The following is an 18740-nucleotide window of genomic DNA, read 5'->3' on the forward strand; positions in this document are numbered from 1 at the left end:
CATAATAACATACAACAAGTTTCTAGCATTTGCTTTACTATGGAATTAGCAAATGTGCAGCAAATCTGTATGCACAGGTAATTTTCTCCGCCACCGATAAGTCGGAACAGAAATAACGAGACAACAGCGTCAACGTTATTATTCAACCAGTTTTCAATGTCCACCATCTGACTCAACGTGGATTTGAACTAAAATTCAACAAAGCCAGAGACGAAACTACACCCAACCGCTGACTTGGTGCTTTTTTCACTGCAATGCTCATAATAATGGGAAAGGCTTGGCGGAGTGTTCACTTTGTTGTACCTCAGACATAGGCTATAATTAACTCAAGTTAATGGGCATCATAATATATTTTCTGGTTTTGTTTACGCGAAAAAAATATACAGTCATACTGCACATACAGTAAATAAAGTTTCAAACGTTTCAAAAGAAATAAAGTCACAGTTCGAACTTGAATTTTCAGTTTGACAATGCACTAAATAATAACAAGCGATAGTTCTTAACTGAGCAGCAGAAACTCATCAACTGACACAAGAATGATAACAAGTAAACAACATGGCGAGCAACAGATCACGTGAGGTGTGAGATGCAAGCACGTGACACAAATTAGAACAAAACGAAACGAAAGAAACGACGAGCCACAGGCAAGCAATTGTTTGGTAACAAATAAAATCATTATAATAATATTGGCCATTGTTGGTCTACAACAGCTAAGATCTTCACCTTCAATAATTATGTTTAATTTTGTGCCATATTTACGATGCTGCCACATTATCACCAACTTTTCCTTTTTTGTCATAGGCTACAAGATGAAATGCAACCGGTAACGCTTTTTGTTGTGACCAGACCTGGAATCGAACTCAGGACCAACCAACATTACAGCCGAAGGGGATATGCACTCAGCCAACTACTGCAGCTGGTCCCCCATAAACATTGGCTCGTGAAAAACACGAGAAAGATACGTGTTTTTTTACCCCAGTTTCTCGTGTAAAACCCGTGATGTGCACCCGTGTATTACACGGGTGTTTGCACAAACGCAACCCGTGTTTTTCACGACTTCTAAACCCGTGTTTTACACGTCATCTAACCCGTGTTTTACACGACTTCTAAACTCGTGTTTTACACGACTTCTAACCCGTGTTTTACACGACTTCTAAACCCGTGTTTTACACGGCATCTAACCCGTGTTTTACACGACTTCTAAACCCGTGTTTTACGCGGCATCTAACCCGTGTTTTACACGACTTCTAAACCCGTGTTTTACACGGGTGTTTGCACAAACGCAACCCGTGTTTTTACACGACTTCTAACCCGTGTTTTACACGACTTCTAAACCCGTGTTTTACACATCAAACCCGTGTTTAATATGGCAATTTATTTGGTACCAAAATCACACATGCCAAAAAACACAGATATAACTGAAGACAGTACAGCTGTTTCACACATCATCAGTTGGGCGAAACGTGCTGGATGAAGATGTCCTTGCAACTGACTGTCTTCTTATTCTCTTTTCAGCTGATTTGAGGAATTCTTGCACAACAGCTTTAACATCGCCCATGGTTGTGTCTTTTGTGTAACTGTATGTTCGAACTGATGCTGTAAGCAAAAAAGAGTTAGTGCTTAGTCACAAAAGCAATAGGCTAGCAATAGATATACAGAATTCTTCACGGATCAAATATATTAAAAATAGATTGCAACATACGTTCATTAAGCAGGGTATACGTGCAAAATCTAAAGTTTAGGCTACGCACCATAAATTACAAAAATAAATTTGCAATCTTTAATTGGGCGCTTGGAACCGCGTTGACCCATCCAATTAAACTTCGTCATAAGCTTATCCGTAAATACTCCAGAAAGAAGTTGCTTTACGCTCTTTTTGTAGTCCGTCGAAAAATACCGACTCAAATAAGAAATCTGCAAAACAACATTTATCATATAAAATTTAGACTTCACGGTTATATTCCATAGAATAAAAGTAGAGCGCACTCATACTGCAAGCTGTTAAATTTCATTGTTAACAGTCAGGGCCGTGGAGTCAGAGCCGTAACAATGTTTATTGTTTAGCCAAAGGAGTCGGAGTTTTAAAAATTGCACTGACTCCGACCCCTATATAAAATTGAGGAATGCTCTACATTGCGAGGAATTTTAAAATTATCCATTGTCAGAGTGTCAAAAACTTTGGGAAATGTATAATTTGTTGTTTTGCTGCAGTCAATGCTGGTTGAAAGTTTCAAGAAATTTGCAGCAGTACGACATTGCAAAACTGTTTTAAAGAGGGTGAAAATAACCAGTATTTCTTGTATGTCTATTCTATGAGGAGAGTCGGAGTTGTGATACCGATTCCACAGCCATGTTAACAGTAAAAAAAAAAATTACCAGTTTATTTTGAACAGTGCTGTTTCCCAGGTTGTGTTCAAGCTGATCAAAATCCTCCAGGCTGTTGATGGGAAAAGATGGAATGTCCGAAGGGGGTTCCTCTATTTGTTGAGCTGGGGCGCTTCTTTCGTTTGTCATTATTATATCCAATTATTCGTTGACAGAATTAAAATTCCCATAATTTCCAGTTGAGCAATTCGAATTCGTCGAACTGTGTGAAAAATAAATAGTTGCTTTAACATGATTTGGTGTTAGCAAAGGTGCTTTGCTTTGACAATACAAAAAGAATAGCTCCCAGGCTAGGGCAGTTGTGATTTAAGCAGCTGCCAAACAAGAAAAGCGAGTGGTAAATAATACTGCCAATTAAGAACAATGCTCTTGTAGGGGCGCTCACGTGAGAGACTCAACAGATCTTCCAAAATTCGAGAAACTGAATTTTCAAAATGCGCTGCTTGTGAGTAAAGATGGGAGTTACGAAGGATAAAAAAGAGAGTAAACATAAATAAACGAAGTGAAGAATTATAGCTAAAACTATATCATCACACCGATGCAGCTGAGCAATTGTTGAGCGAAGTAAATCGAACAAGTTTCAAGATTTTAATTTAACCAGGTGCAAACCTTCACTTTGCAGCGCAACAAATTCGTCACAAGATATGTTCTTGGTCACTTCAGGCGTAGTGTCGATTGCAACATTCAACTGATTGTCATCCAAGTGAAAATCAAGGACTGATTGTTCACGCTCTGGACTTGATTGCTATGGTGCCCTCACAGAGGAAGACCGCTTTCTTCTTTTCGATTTAGGTTGTCTACTATCATTTACTTCTTCTTCACTAGCTGCTGTTGAAGCCAAATCAGAAGTATTTTCAGCATGTTGTAACTTTATCAGTGCTTTGGCCAAATCATCTGTTGCAAAATATTAACAGGTCATCTTCCGATAACAGTGATCAAGATTAGGAAAAACAATACACTGGAGAATAAGATCTCATGCATATTGCATATGGAATAATAACAATCTGCTAAAGCGGTTAAATGGAAATTACACACCTTTTTACAGTAATATTCATACCCAAATTTTTGTTGAACATGCTCAAAGAATGCCCCAAATTCAACGTAATTTTTCAAAGTTTTCTGGGGGAGGACTCTCAGATCCCCCGCCGCTGGGTGTCACCTTCGGCAATTACGCTGCCAGGCTTCGCCCGCCGACCGTCAAACCACCCCTCTTCCCCTTTCAAAATACCTAGCTACGCTACTGAATTGGATCATTGTCATTGGGGCCCGCAAAGCATATTTCGCACAGGGCCCGAAATACCCTAAGGCTGGCACTGTACTGGGGCGTTTCTTTCGTTTGTGATCATTACTGCATAAGCGTAGCCAGGGGGGCAAAAGGGGCCATGCCCCCCCAAATTTTCAAAGTTTGGACTCCGAAGTTGAACCCTTTGTTGAAAATATAATATAATTTGTATAAATTTAAATCGTTTTCCAAGACATCTGGCTATTAACACCCCCAGGATTTGTTTTAGACACACAGAAAGACACCAATAAATTTTGCAAATCGTAAATCGCGCAAAGTTGATGCGATTTACGCTTCTTTAAACTAATCTGTGGAAGCAATTTCAGAATCGCTTACTCTGTTGGGTTTTTGTGTAGCTGAGTTTTTTGTGTTCTCTAATTTTAGCCGCAATTTTTGCCCATTCGTGTGTAACAGCTACCTTTAATAAGTTAATAGCTGTTTATCTGCCTACAAATTTCATACAATTATTACCCTGAAAGTGTTTCCAGAAAGCGCTATAATGCATAATTTGAGTGTAATTTTGCAAATTTTTTACGGGGGAGCATGCCCCCGGACTCCCCTAAAATATGCGTGCTTTTGGCACGCTCTAACCCCCCGCCAGCCTTATTGCTTCCCTTGCTTAAACAAAATATATTTAGTGATATGCTTGGCTCACTCTACACCTACAAGTGTCGCACACAAAAACAAACTGACGACTATGTTATTCTGGACTGTCCAATGTATCGCGCTCCAACTGGGGCACATGCTGGTCTCGAAGTATTTTCAGCATGTTGTAACTTTATCAGTGCTTTAGCCAAATTATGTGTTGCAAAATGTTAACATGTCATCTTCCCATAACAGTGATCAAGCTTAGTAAAAACGATACACTGAAGAATAAGATCTCATGCATATTGCATATAGAATAATACCTATAACAACCTGCTAAAGCGGTTAAATGGAAATTACATATCAAAAAATTGACAGCTAATTAAGACAAGCAGCTGTGCTGCAACAGAAACAACAGAGCAAACATAAATTTTGTTGCACAAAACTCCATATATTGGAAAACATATTATATACATATAGGTACATGTTGATTGTTGAATGAAACAACCTTGACACTTGGCAATGTAAATTAGTAAGAGAGAATCATAAGGCCAGTGAATTCCAACTCTTAACTCTTAAGTCACCATAATTATATATATGTATAATATAGCCGGCCATTGGGTACTCTACTGGCAAAACCCTACCTCTGATTGTTTCCAACTTTTATTTAGGTGCCGTATGTATTATAACTTAATGGGTAGTATAAATTAATATTAATGTTTACCTGTTTTGTACATAATTCGTACATGATACTTTTTCCAATTTGGATTGACATCTGAATTTTGTAGGCATAACTGGCGAACCTTGTAACCGGAAGCTCAGGCCAATAACATTCCAAAACATCATTATCATGAAATATCCATTTCTCTAGGACAAGATCAACTTCACCTCTTGATATAAAGTCTACGACTGAAAATGCTCTCAGTCATAGTCTTCATATATTTAATCTACAGAAGCACAAAATAGACTGGACTTACTTAACACAGACAGTAAAGCATTTTCAATCAGTGTTGTTTCTCAAGACTGCACATTAAATGATAGGCCAATCGAGAAAAACTATTCATACAATAGAAATAAATGCACTGTCTACACTCTACAGCAAGCCCTGTAGCCTGTAGGTAGTAGGTACCATACTTCGATAGATGACAAAAAACAGGCACAGCTTTTCGCTACCTTTTTGAACAGCACTGCACCATTTCGGTATGTTCATCGCGATTCGTGCACAATCTTTTGGTAAAAAGAAAGATTGAACCTTTTATCTTCAGGCGCTTTTCGGTAGATTTAAATCAGTTAATGATTTCTAAATATAAATGGAAGATTAATTAACACAAACCTTGTAGCCTACTTAACAGTCACTCTAAAAAGTCCTCTCCTAAGCTGATAAGCAAATACTTAGTGAAATTCTGTGCCATTTTTTTATGTCACAGACTCACAGGGATATTTAATCAGGTGACCGCTGGTAACCTCGATATAAGGTTTACGAAAAATAAAGGGGAGAAATTCGGTTTTAATGAAAATTACATAATACTGTATTCCTGAGTTGCACAATTCCTATTGTAAAGATATTAACATAAAACACAACAAATAGCCTAATAGAGTTGAAAATTTATTTTAAACGAGAGAAACAAGGTGAAACAAACTTGCTACTAGCGTGAAAAAAACACGTGTATAACACGTTAAAAACACGTGAGTATACAAAAGAAGTGAATATGCAACTGCCGAATTTTTTTAAAGATATTAACATAAAACACATCAAATAGCCTACTAGAGTTGAAATATTACTTTAAACGAGAAAAACAAGATAAAAAAACTTGGTACTGGCGTGTAAAAACACGTGTATAACACGTTAAAAACACGTGAGTATACAAAAAAAAGTGAATATGCAATTGCAGAGATTTTTTAAAGATATTAACATAAAAGAAAGTGACCTCTTTACCAAAATTGTATTAACATAAAACGCATCAAATAGGAAATAGCCTACTAGAGTTTAAAAATTACTTTAAACGAGAAAAACAAGATGAAACAAACTTGCTACTGGCGTGTAAAAAACACGTGTATAACACGTTAAAAACACGTGAGTATGCAGAAAAAAATGAATACGCAATTGGAGAATTTTTTTAAACATATTAACATAAAACGTATCAAAAAGCCTACTAGAGTTGAAAAATTATTTTAAACGAGAGAAACAAGATGAAACAAACTTGGTACTGGCGTGTAAAAAACACGTGTATAACACGTTAAAAACACGTGAGTATGCAGAAAAAAATGGATACGCAATTGGAGAAGTTTTTTAAAAGTATTAACATAAAACGTATCAAATAGCTTACTAGAGTAGAAAAATTATTTTAAACGAGAAAAACAAGATGAAACAAACTTGGTACTGGCGTGTAAAAAACACGTGTATAACACGTTAAAAACACGTGAGTATGCAGAAAAAAATGAGTATGCAATTGGAGAAATTTTTTAAAGATATTAACATAATACGTATCAAATAGCCTACTAGAGTTGAAAAATTATTTTAAACGAGAAAAACAAGATGAAACAAACTTGGTACTGGCGTGTAAAAAACACGTGTATAACACGTTAAAAACACGTGAGTATGCAGAAACAAGTGAATATGCAACTGCAGAAATTTTTCAAAGATATTAACATAAAACGTATCAATTGATATTCTAGAGTTGAAAAACTTACTTCAAATATGATATAAAGCATTATTGCAATTGATGACATGTGTAAAAAATCTCGTGTTAATCACGTGTTAAAGAGGTGTAAAAAAAACGTACCCCAGTATTACACGAGTTCCCCCAGAATTTCACGTGTTTTTCACGAGCCAATGTTTATGGGGTCTAGTTCGCTTAGTTGGTTGGTTTTTGGATTTTTGGTTGCTTGGTTAGTTCGTTGCACTTGTGTCCTTGTTTTTGTAGCTTTGAAGTCTTCTATTGATGCCTTAGGCAAATTAGTTACTCGAGAGATGCTTGGCGTTTAATTTAGTATTTAATTATTGCGTGATACAAAACGAAATACTTCTAACATAGCTTACTTGCATCACGTACGCATTGTTTCTGAAGGTAGGCGTGTGGAAATGCTTTCTTGTTTTTCCTTCAGCTTGCATTAGAAAGAAACTAAATTGCAAATCAAATTATGCCAAGTTCAATTGATATGTAGAAGCAATTATTTCATTAAATAAATAAATTAATTAATACTATAATTACTTGTAACAGAAAGAAGAGTTTGTTATAAAAAAGAGAATAATAATAAGTTGTAATGCAGCTGATGCTGTCGATGAGATAATTTACAGTGACTTCTTAGAATTACAGTATTTGAAGTACAGATGATATGCTCAGAATTGCTCCAGAATTGAGTTGAACCCGTGTTGCTAGTTTCCTCGTTTGCTCTTTCTTGTTTGTGGGGTTTATTGGTGGTAGAACTTTTAGAATTAACTTAAATGCGAATTACTTTCCATGAAATTAAAATCCAACAGTGGTGAAAAGAAGTACACGAAATGTCATATACAACATGCTTCTTATAATATTATATTATAATATAATATAAACACAGTTATATAAATTAAACAATAAAAACAATGAAAACTATTAATACTACAAAAAGTGCTCAATGCCAAGCAAAAAGACAAAGCAGAGCGAGTTAAATCAGATATAGTTATTACTATCTGAAGCCTTTACAAATTGTTTCACCTAACGGATCATCAGAAGGTCTTATGAATAAGACCTTCTGATGATCCGTTATGTGAAACAATTTGTAAAGGCTTCAGATAGTAATAACTATATTTGATTTAAATTAAACAATAAATACTATTAATACTATAAAAATTGCTCAACGCCAAGCAAAAAGTCAAGCAGAGCGAATTACATTACATATAGTTATTACTCTCTAAAACCTCTACAGCATGTTTCACCCTAAAAGGAGGAACATCACAAGAAGGACCTTCTGCTGTAGAGGTTTAAGAGAGTAATAACCATATTTGATGTATTTATATATTATATTATAATAATTTTTTTAATAACATGCGTAGGGTATGAAAGTGATGAATCAACAATTGAAAATTTTGACTTTATGCAGTAGTAATCATAAACAGAAAGCTGTTATAGCTCAACCCCAGAGTAACACGAGTCTTATCTTTACTGACAATGTTCAACACAAAGCTGTAGTTATGAGATACTGGAATGGCACCAGGTCATACCATGCAGGTTATGTGATAGATTATTTCCACTTACTTTGTAACAAACTCATTCTTATCTCATTGCCACCAAGCCCTTAGAATTATTTTGCTCCGAATTTTGTTGTTGCAGCATCAGAAACATTGCAGATGATGACCAAAGTCTCTTGAGAAGCATTGTACTAATAAGCATTGGTATACTGTGAGTCTAGCAGAGAACCTTGCCATGAGACTTATTTTGTTGTGACACAAGCTAAGTAACTCAACCGGACTCAACTTTATTGCATTTCAACAAACAAAAATAAATAAAGAAGTATGTCAAGATGTTTTTGACGCACAACTATCATTATCAATGTGCATTTATTAAAACTTAATTTGTTTTTGAATAAGCGTAAAACCCAATGAAGATTTTTGACAATTTGTACGTGAACCCTTGAATGTTTTTATTGTCTGGTTGCAGTGATTGCAACATAACCCTATTCTGACTGTGGAGGGTAATGTGGACCCGGAATAAATACGACGCCCGATCCTTCAAACAAAACGTTTAAAATCAAAAAGGTTTCAATAAATGCGAAGTGCTTTAGTTACTTTAAGACCCTTAAAAAAGATTTGGGGCTCCTATTAGTCAAAGCACCTTATGGATTTCCTCAAAACAAGTGCCCTTCTTCACTTTATACTTTGATGTTGTCAGAAAGATTTAAACTATGAAGATCTGAACAGACTAAACAATATTGAATGCTAGCTGATAATTTGCTTTTGTATATTATGATGTACAGTGTTATATTTTTAAGAATAACATCTGAAATAGCTGAAACTTGTTTAAAAATCAAGCAAGCTAAATTGTAGATACCATTATATAAAAAAAACATAAACCGTTTCTTTTTTTTCCGTTAATCAATCTGCATAAAACGGTTATCTTCTTCAATAAAAAAACTATAACATAATTAGAACAAAGGCTTAAAAATTATCAATTTATTGCATTGGTCTCCAGTTTATTATTCTGAAATTACTTGAACCAACTCTCAACATTGGTTGGAAGAATAAGAATATGGATTTTCAGGTTATAGCTGCAGCTATTGTCGTAACTATGCTCAGTACAGTGCCACAAACAGAAGGTAAGAAACAGAAGTATCGACAATGTTGAATACTGTACTAAAATCATTTAATATTTTTCATCTATTGAATTTATAAAATCTATGGGCAGTTTTCGTGTTGCTACTGCACATTTTTACGCAACCAAGTTGTGCATTGATCGACTTCACTTGGAGCAATGAATGGTAAACTGAACGATCAAAAAGAAAATAATTCGGTGTTTTGGATTTGATGCCACGACAATATGTCGTTGGACCTGTCCTGTGACCCAATTTCTTCAATGCAGATTTGATACGGCCAGAACCTGTTTGGAATTGAATGAAAGTTTTTTACTTCCTTCAAAAAGCGTTTGCTCCTGAGGAAAGGGTTTCACTATGGAAGCTCGAAACATAGCATAGCAGAAGAGCTGCAAACCACGACATTTAATTGTCTTACTGTTGTAAATATTGAACTGTACATCAGTGATAGGCCTTTGTTGTATTTGAATTATTTTTCCATTCCAGGTCAATGTCAAAAAAGAAACCTGGAAGCCGCGAGACGCACCGGTAGACAATGTCGTATAAAGAAGTGCACTCCTGCAAGAGATTATTGCAACAATGGAAAAGTTTGTACATGCGACTACGAATGTGGATATTCCTGCATTAACCATGGTAAGAAAGTCAAAGTAGCCCATTTATAAGAATAGGGCAACGCACTGTTTAAATAGGACATCACCAAAATCACGTTATTTCTTAAAATAAGTGTCACATTACAACATGAAGAATTTGATAGTGATGCAAGATACTGCAAGTTTGATGCAAGTTTATGACCACAATAATTTTTGAATTTGCAAATTGTTCATCTTAAACTTTATATAAATTTGACGTTTCTTTATGTCAGCTAAACAAAAACTCATTATTCGTCTTCCTGAAACATCAGCTCTGACACATCAGCTGATTTGAATAAATTTTGAAACTGCAGATACAGTATTTTATAGTAATGAAAACACAGTCTCGTATGAGCCTTAGGCTGTACCATGACGACAATAGCGCATTGTATCTGATGTAAGAAAATATGTGAACATTAAAGTTGTTTTCATTAAATGAAACGTTTAGGAAAGTCTTCATTTTGTAAACTTAATAGTTTTTGTTCTTTGTTTTCTTCACAACACTGTAGTTTTAGTATCAATCCTAAAACTTTTCCTAAACATAGGATTCATTTGCCTCCAGTTTTATTGTTTGTATTGTTTTGCAATTTATCATAATATTGTCGTATCATCATTATCACATTGTAGCTTTAATCATCAATAAAGTACAATAGAAGTTTTATACAAAAATATGCAAAACTATTGCAAAATTGAACATGGTCTTCACGAAAATAATAGATAAAAGCGTTATATACAATCAAACGTTGTTACTGAAGTACAATATTATAGGTAAAATTACTCTACTATCATTTACTATTTACTCTGTTTTAATCGTTTTCCTAAAGTAATATTTACTCTGTGAAATATTATGAAGTTATATTTAATAGTTAGATTTATGGTTTCAGAAAACCAGTGTCGTCCTCTCCCGGACGTCCCCAACGCTCGAAGGGTCATTGTTCGTCGCAGGTCATCGAACGGCTCACTCGTACTGGTGACGGGAATGCCGTACGTGTATGACGATGTGGCTGAATATGAGTGCTTACCAGGTTATAGGAGAGCATGGCCTCCGATGCAGCATCTGTGCCACGGAAGGAGAAGATGGACAGGAACAACTATTTGCACTTGTACATAACTTGACTTTATTTTCGTTGATTCTCTTTCTTAATGTTTAAATTACTTGAAGTTTAATTATTTTTTCTTTCCTTGATTTGTAGGTGGGAAAACATACAGAACATATTAAACTATTTGTAATAAGTGCATTATTTTTCCAGCTGAAATCATTCAACATACGTACGTAAATCTTTAAGCAAAGATCATAGAAAAACTAAAATAGCTTTTATAGCCAGCACATCATAAACAGCAATGTATATATTATTCGTTTTAAATTTAGAGAAAAAATAGTGAGGAAATCATAATATGTTCTCTTGCTTACCAACCATCATATTATTAGTTTATAGTTTTTCTTGAAATAATTGTGTCCCACGTGCTTCATAGTATCCTGCCAGCCGTACAGTTTCTCAAAAGTATCTCAATACAATATGGTATGCGGGGCAGATTGTGTTCAGGATGAAGACTGTGTTGGGATAAGGAAGTGCAGATGCGATGGCCCATGTGGAAGAAGCTGTGTAAATCCAAGTCAGTATTATTTTAAATCATGGAATAAAGTTGCTAGATTAGAATGCAAAGCATTTAAAACATCAGCTGAAATTTATTAACCATTACCAGATTTATAGATTTAAATCATTTCTACGTTTTCACCTGATCTAGAATGTGCCAATCGACTTTGCAGGTAAATATTTTGAGCTAGGGTTACTTTTCAAATATATATTTCAATGAAATCACTTGTCCGCCCCGATAGCTCAGTGGTTACACGCCCGGCTCAAGATCAAACGACGCTGGTTCGACTCTCGAGGTGTGCACTTGAGCAACGCATTCTAAGGACTGCTCTCCATTCAGCGGCACCTAATAGATGGAATAATTCCCTGACAACAACACTTCAACAATCAGAAAAACTTCACTCTGTCAATCTCGGTTAACGGCCCTGTGTCAAGAGCCTCTACAAGTATACGAAACAACCAGGAATAACCAATCAAGGCTTTGTCAGTCCGAGGATAAAGATTTAAAACCAACCAACCAACCAATCTTGGCAAATCAAGAAACATGACATGTTACTTTTTGCCATACAGATAAATACGTAATGTGTAGTTCAGGAAGAAACGAGTAAGTATTTGTGAAGGTGTAGCGATCTCGCCATAAAACTACATAACACTATTTTTGTTTAAGTCATTTTTTGATGTTCCTTAATGTTTTTTGTGGCTCTGAGTTCCAAAATCATGCCAGGTTTTTTGTATCATCGAGGTTTTGTGATATATCCACACTTTTTGCTATTTTCAACAATCTGTAACTGTTTGTTATGTTTATACTTCTCATGATCCTTAGGTAATAGATTTTTACTCCTAGTGCTCATCTGTTAGGTCTATTTGACCCCGAGAATCACAATTAAGCAACAGTTTGTTGACCTAAAGTTAATAACGAATTTTTTTTTTAAATTTGTTACATAGTCACAATTATTCCTTATTCAATCTCTGGGACGGCCAAACTTTACACTGTATTATTAATATCAACCTAAGTCTTTAAACTGAATTGATAAATGATGATGATGTTCGCTCTTTATTTCCCAAGATGGCCATCATCATCATCAAGTCTGTCAGCAGGTGGAATTTCGATAAAGCAAATGTTGGATATTTTCAATATGATGTTTATTATTTTCAATATGATATTTTCAATATGATGTTCGGATCTGTTGTCATTGACTGCTGCATGTTCTAGTGTGAATACTTTTGTGCACTCAATTGATTGTAGATAGTATTTCTACAGTCCTACATTTCTGCAGATAGCAGTCCGTGTTTTCTCGCTTGGGTCTTTTTCTAGACCTCTGCTATGTTTGGCCTATTTTGTTTTTCGTTGTGATGATCAGAAATCAAAAAGTAAATAAACACAAACCGAATTGAACTAAGTCCTGAGATGTGGAGCTGCATATTACGTCACACCTTGTGGAAATTGAGTTATCAAGAAGCATAATATGGTCAATGCTTGTACCCGTACAAAATTTTACCAAGAATACGCTTCAATTTCGCCTCAACACACGCTGGTGTTTGCATAGATATAAACGATTAAAGAGCGTTGCAAAACATTACCATCATCATTATGTTCCTTTCTCGTATTGAGAGTTGGATACAATTTGCCATTGCTCTCGACCAAAAACTGTTCGTCCTGCACTTTCGCAACTTAATTTTGTTGATTTAGTGAGATTTGTCCAAATCATTCTTGATCTGCCTTTATTTCTTTATCGTTTATCTTCCCTTCTATTAATGATCTTTGTAACGAGTTTTGCCTTATCGTGTTTCAGAAATACTTTAATTTACTTCTTTTGACTATTTGTAAGAGCATTTTGCTTGAATTGGATTTGGATAATAATTCATCGTCAGTGATATTTTGTTTCCATGATACTTTTAACATACGCCTGTATGTTCAGAGCTCGAAGGCATCAATCCGTTTCTCCATTTTGTGTGACACTGTCCAGTCTCCAAGTTTCAGAATTGTATAAAAGGGTTGACTAGATATAGCAGTGCTACTCAACTGGCGGACCGCGGACCGAATCCGCACCTTCTGGGCTTTGATGGTGGACCTTGAGCTTTTAGAAGAATAACCTTATTGCCACGTTTCAGGGCTTCTTTAAATAGATTTCTACTGGGAGGAAGAAATTTTTACTGTGATTATCCTAGCTGATGGGGGCTTCGACTCCCAGACTCTCCAACATTTTGTCAGAAATCCAATTCGAGTTAAATTTTACCTAAAAAAGTGGTTTGGCACAGATAATTTAACTCGTGGTTGCGTATGAAACAACTTATTTACTGGACCGCTAAAAATATTCAATTCAACTTGTCAAACTGGACATTAGTTAACATTAGTTGAGTAACCCTGAGATATAACATTTCAATATTCTTTGACGAATCCATTAATCCAAACTTTCATTGATCAAAACATAGTTCATTTTTCCAAATGTAGTTCTTGACATTAACATCAACTTGCTTTATCTCAAAAATCGTATTTTAAACAAAAGTAGTTTTTCCTCTGGTCTACAATTTATATATAAATGTTTGCTTTAGTTTTTAGTTCCAAATTGATGTAATGGCTACTACCTTTTTTCAGACATAAACTGTGGTCAGGCACCTTCATCTCGCAATGCAGTGATAACCTATTCAGGAACAGGACATGAACGTGTTGCAAGGTACAATTGTTGGGTTGGATTTTACATCCACTCAGGAAGTCCATCAAGGAAGTGCACTGGAGGAGGAACATGGGATGGACAACGTGTATCTTGCCGGCGTAAGATATTATTCATATAATATAAATGGTTTTATTACTAAACAAATGTTACTTGTTTGTACTGATCGTGGCGTTTTGTAATTACAAAAATGTTACATTTAGCGAGAAATTCATTAGTTTATCACAATTCTGATAGAATGTCTTAATATAATTCTGATGGGAAGCGTGTATCATCGTTCCTTCATTTCATGGAGTTTTGTTCTCACCAGTCAATTCAATACATCATCGTTTATTACAGTATTATTGCTTTTGGATAGCCTAATGATAAACATTCTATTTGGTTAGCATGTCTTTTGTAGTCTACTATAACACTTGTGAATTTATGGAACCTTTTACTCCACGTGACAGCTCAGCTGAAGCTCAAGGTTTTATAAGTTGAAGAAATTGCTATCCGAGCGACGTTTTATTCTAAAATTTTAAGGTATTACTCACTACCATGATTTTTCTTCTTGCGTTTGAGGCCGCTGCAGATCACGTTGTTGGACATCGGGGCCGAGGGTTTATACTTTTACTATACCTCGGGTGCCCTGTGAGTTGCAGTCTCTGATTGTTGCCATTCGCTTCAAAAATTTAAATTACCAGGACTCACCACGAGGAGGTTGGCAACATGAGTCCCTACCATAATTGATTTATTACTATTGTCTAAATTTCATGTTTGCAAAGGAATCACTTGTGGAGATCCCATTCCTTCGATCAGAACAACAGGTGGAAGCGTTGAAGGTGATCCAACCGGTCCTTATGTGATGGAAAGTCAAGTTAATTTCACTTGTCCTCCATCTCATCGCTTGATTGGTTCCAGAGTAAGACGTTGCTTGAGGAATGGGAGATGGAGTGGACGAATCTCCATTTGCGATGAGAAAAGTGAGTGAAGTAGATGCAATTAAGATTATAAAAGTATTGAAAGACTTGGAAAAAATGCATGTAAAAACATGTACGGAAAAAAGTAGTTGATAAATTTTCTATTTGATGATTGTCTGCATCAGCTGCAAGAGCTTTGGTTGATTTGCCTAGAAATTCTAATTGCGTTTATTCCATTGAAGACTTCTTGTCATTGTTGGGTGTTGGGTTCTGTTAATGTTTTTATTACCTGTCTTATTTTTGTAGTTAAATAAAAAGAAACTTAAAGCAGTGTTATGGTTTGGTTGGCTAACTTGAAACCAAAATAAACTGAGTTTGTTTATAAATTGAAGATTCAACACTAATGTCATGATATTTATTATAATTACAAATAATAGATTGAAATATAATTGATTGTTTCTTAGTAATTTTAAAATACTTTGAAACTTGCTAACACTAATTCCAAAGTTCCAAATTTGTTTCATGAAATTTTCCATCAAAGAAAGTTCACGGATTCAATGTCCACACCCTGGCATTCCAATCAATGGCAACATCTCTTCCTCACTTAATCTCGACGTTGGAAGTTTTGTTGAGTTTACTTGCGATCCTGGATATTTGATGAACGGAAATAGTCGACAAGAATGTCTTTACTTTCTTCAATGGAGTGATGGGGGAGCGCCAATATGCACAAGTATGATGGTGTATTGTGACTTCACAGAGGAGCAAACAAATTTTTAAACTACTTTAGTCACAAATAAAAAAAATTTGTAAAAGAGGTAGTGGAAGTTTTCTAACGCTACATTAAAGCAAGGCTGTGGAGTCAGAGTATGGAGTCGGCCAGTAATAAACCGAGGAGTCGCAGTGGTATATTTTGCACACGACCCCATAGCCATGCCTTAATGTGACGTCATAGGATATTGCACGGATGAGTGTGACGAAACAATCCGTTTGAAAATGAAACGTTTTTATAAGAACATGCTTTGCCATGTAACGACACAACTTCGGATTATGTCAACAATTCAAATTGTGACTTGGTATTGTTTATATTCAGATCTTCAACTTGTCACGTGTTTTTTAACATGTCTCCAGCAAAACGAGTCCCTTGAAAAACAACACCAATACATACACTGTAAAATTAATAGAACTTCATTTCCTTTAGATACGTAATTTTAAAAGAAAGGAGGGTGAACCATTTTCAATATTTAAACGTTTGAAAACAGAAGACTTAAGAAAAGAGATTGGAAATTTTATAATAATAACAAAGAAAAACATTTTTCAAGCTTCAAAAAACAATGCTTGATCTTTAAAAAACTTTGAAAAGTCCAATCAACACTTTGTTAAAAAATTTAAACAACTAATTTTAAAATTTTAAGTTTCTATGTTAAGTTATGTAAAATAACTATCAAACTATAGGTCATAAAGATTTCTTTTTTTCTAAAAAGATAAGTTGTTCTGTTGCACTAACATTGAACAACAACGTTCAATGTATAGTTGATTGTCAAAGATTTAATATGTTTTTATATCAATAACTTGCTTTTGTTGAATTATTTCTTTTAGTAGTTTTTAACCTTATACCTTTGAAACTAGACTATACCATCGACTTGTTTATACCTTTTTTTAACAATTGTTATCATTTATGTTAGCAAACTTTTTTCATTATTGTTGATACTTTGACCTTTGTTTTTGTAGATTCAAACTTTCCGAGCACAAATGAAAAAGCTTTAGAGAAATTGCAAAGAGCCACCACCCTCATTCAGATGGATGGTGACAGAGATCAAATTGGGAGATTTGCTTCGGAGGGTTCCACTAATCATGAAGCTTACTTCATCATTGATTTGTCCGATGGCGTCAGAGATACCGTATTGATGAAGTCGATTGCTTTTGCTGAGGACAGGATTTTAAATGTATGTGACGTTTGTTTTAGAAATAAATAATTCTTTAAACACTGATTTCTTTACTTTAGACAGCCACTTGATGTGGCCCAGATCTGGAAAGAATCTGTTCAGATAAAGTGGCTGTCTGGGTTCTTTAATAGTCAGCTGCATTGCCGAGTGGCGAGAGCCATGAAACGACATTCGAAAAGGCGCGGTTCGACAGCGCTCAAGAGCATGCGGAGTGTCTTTGGCAGGACACTCTGACAGGAAAATAAATTTGCTAAATTTACCTAAGATACCAAAGAGTTGACACTAACAAACTTCCCTGACCAACAAATCGTAAAAAATATCAACAGGCTACTAAGTTACACGCTTGCAAACTTTCGTTCACTTTCGGCAAATCTGGCACTCATTCAATTGCGAAAATAAAAAAGGCAACCTCGCTGTGACGTCACCGTGGGTGGGAAAGATACATTCTTTCTCTGTGGTGAGTTGGTAAAGTATGGTACGACTGCTCCAAAACGTCAATGTGTGGGGCTCTATTGGTCTAAAGCATGTGCAAAATGAGAATTACCGAAATGAAAAAGTCAACTTATTATTACTATCAGGTTTAGATCAAATAGATTGAGTTTATTTTTATCAAACAGCATCTCAATTCAATTGAAATTGCAGTTTTTCTAAACTCTTGTAGGGCTACAATTTGGATAATTTTTTATTTGTCCTAATCTGGCTATAGCCATTTGCAGTGTAACAGCAGTATCTCACAGACAGTAGGCTACCCTTAATTTATGGTTGAGGTAATGCCTGGAAATTGCTGTTTGTGTGACAGAGTCAGTGACAAAGACGTGTGCTATCTTTTCATGCTTTCAAACAAAACAAGGTGCCGAGAAGAAAATAGTGAAAGTTTTCTGTGTTCGAAAGTGGGATGGACCATACAAAACTAGTCGTATATGTTCTCTTCACTTCAATGGAGATGATTTTGTTAACACCACCAACTCGATTTGGATCTTCTCAGCAATGAGTTGCTTGCTGGGAACTGTAGGACGTAGGTGGTGCGTTTGCCACAAGTGCGAGTCTATGTCCCAGCCCAATGAATGTGTAGCCTATGTTGCCATGAAGTGTCACAGACGAAAGAACTTTTGAAGAAAGACGCATCTAGCTGTGTTACCAATTTGACCGATTTTGAGGCACACTTACATCCTGCAGGTCTGAGGACTTTTATATGAGGAGCAGGAAGAACTGGAGAAAAAGCAATAAACCGAAAGGAGAAAACGGAGACCTACCAAAAGAGTAAGGATGCTACATTAGACTAAAAATACCCTAAACGCTAAAGAATGCACACTAAACGAAGTGATTTTATTTCCTTGCAGGCAGTATCGGTAATTAGTCGCTTACAGGCATGTATTGGAGTGGATACTATAAGGTGGTGCTCTCGGAAGCAACAATCGGATTGTGCTGCCGTCATGCATTGTTTGGCGAATCCGAAACAATTTT

The 18740-nt window shown here is 35.5% G+C and overlaps 2 protein-coding genes across 4 annotated transcripts; one reads left to right on the top strand and one right to left on the bottom strand.

The window, feature by feature from the left end:
• Positions 1–210: 210 nt before the first annotated feature.
• On the bottom strand, positions 211–5664 carry LOC145769280 (uncharacterized). Of its 3 annotated transcripts, XM_082580867.1 has the most exons (6): positions 5426–5664; positions 4977–5119; positions 2995–3279; positions 2377–2587; positions 1752–1914; positions 211–1596 (listed from the first exon to the last, which is right to left on the bottom strand). In XM_082580867.1, the coding sequence occupies exons 4-6, from the start codon at positions 2512–2514 to the stop codon at positions 1439–1441; spliced, it is 459 nt and encodes a 152-aa protein (XP_082436993.1). In that variant the 5' UTR covers positions 2515–2587; positions 2995–3279; positions 4977–5119; positions 5426–5664; the 3' UTR covers positions 211–1438. The 3 variants fall into 3 exon arrangements, with proteins under 3 accessions (XP_082436993.1, XP_082436992.1, XP_082436994.1); XM_082580866.1 differs by lacking the exon at positions 5426–5664 and having other exon boundaries at positions 4977–5248; XM_082580868.1 differs by lacking the exons at positions 4977–5119; positions 5426–5664 and having other exon boundaries at positions 2995–3520.
• Positions 5665–9477: 3813 nt separating this feature from the next.
• On the top strand, positions 9478–17306 carry LOC145768359 (CUB and sushi domain-containing protein 1-like). Its single transcript, XM_082579841.1, has 8 exons — positions 9478–9544; positions 10025–10171; positions 11052–11270; positions 11641–11781; positions 14359–14535; positions 15199–15396; positions 15875–16063; positions 17062–17306. The coding sequence occupies exons 1-8, from the start codon at positions 9478–9480 to the stop codon at positions 17304–17306; spliced, it is 1383 nt and encodes a 460-aa protein (XP_082435967.1).
• The last annotated feature ends 1434 nt before the right edge of the window (positions 17307–18740 follow it).

The sequence above is a fragment of the Aplidium turbinatum genome, chromosome 4 (genome assembly GCF_918807975.1).
Source record: "Aplidium turbinatum chromosome 4, kaAplTurb1.1, whole genome shotgun sequence".
Lineage (NCBI taxonomy): Eukaryota > Metazoa > Chordata > Ascidiacea > Aplousobranchia > Polyclinidae > Aplidium > Aplidium turbinatum.

Coding starts and splice junctions, on each gene's coding strand:
- LOC145769280 (XM_082580867.1), bottom strand. CDS start 2,514: ATGACAAACGAAAGAAGCGCCCCAGCTCAACAAATAGAGGAACCCCCT. Junction 1,915..2,376: donor GCACTGTTCAAAATAAACTG/GTAATTTTTTTT, acceptor GTTGTTTTGCAG/ATTTCTTATTTGAGTCGGTA. Junction 1,597..1,751: donor ATTTATTTTTGTAATTTATG/GTGCGTAGCCTA, acceptor TTTTGCTTACAG/CATCAGTTCGAACATACAGT.
- LOC145768359 (XM_082579841.1), top strand. CDS start 9,478: ATGGATTTTCAGGTTATAGCTGCAGCTATTGTCGTAACTATGCTCAGT. Junction 11,271..11,640: donor AGGAACAACTATTTGCACTT/GTACATAACTTG, acceptor CGTGCTTCATAG/TATCCTGCCAGCCGTACAGT. Junction 14,536..15,198: donor ACAACGTGTATCTTGCCGGC/GTAAGATATTAT, acceptor ATGTTTGCAAAG/GAATCACTTGTGGAGATCCC.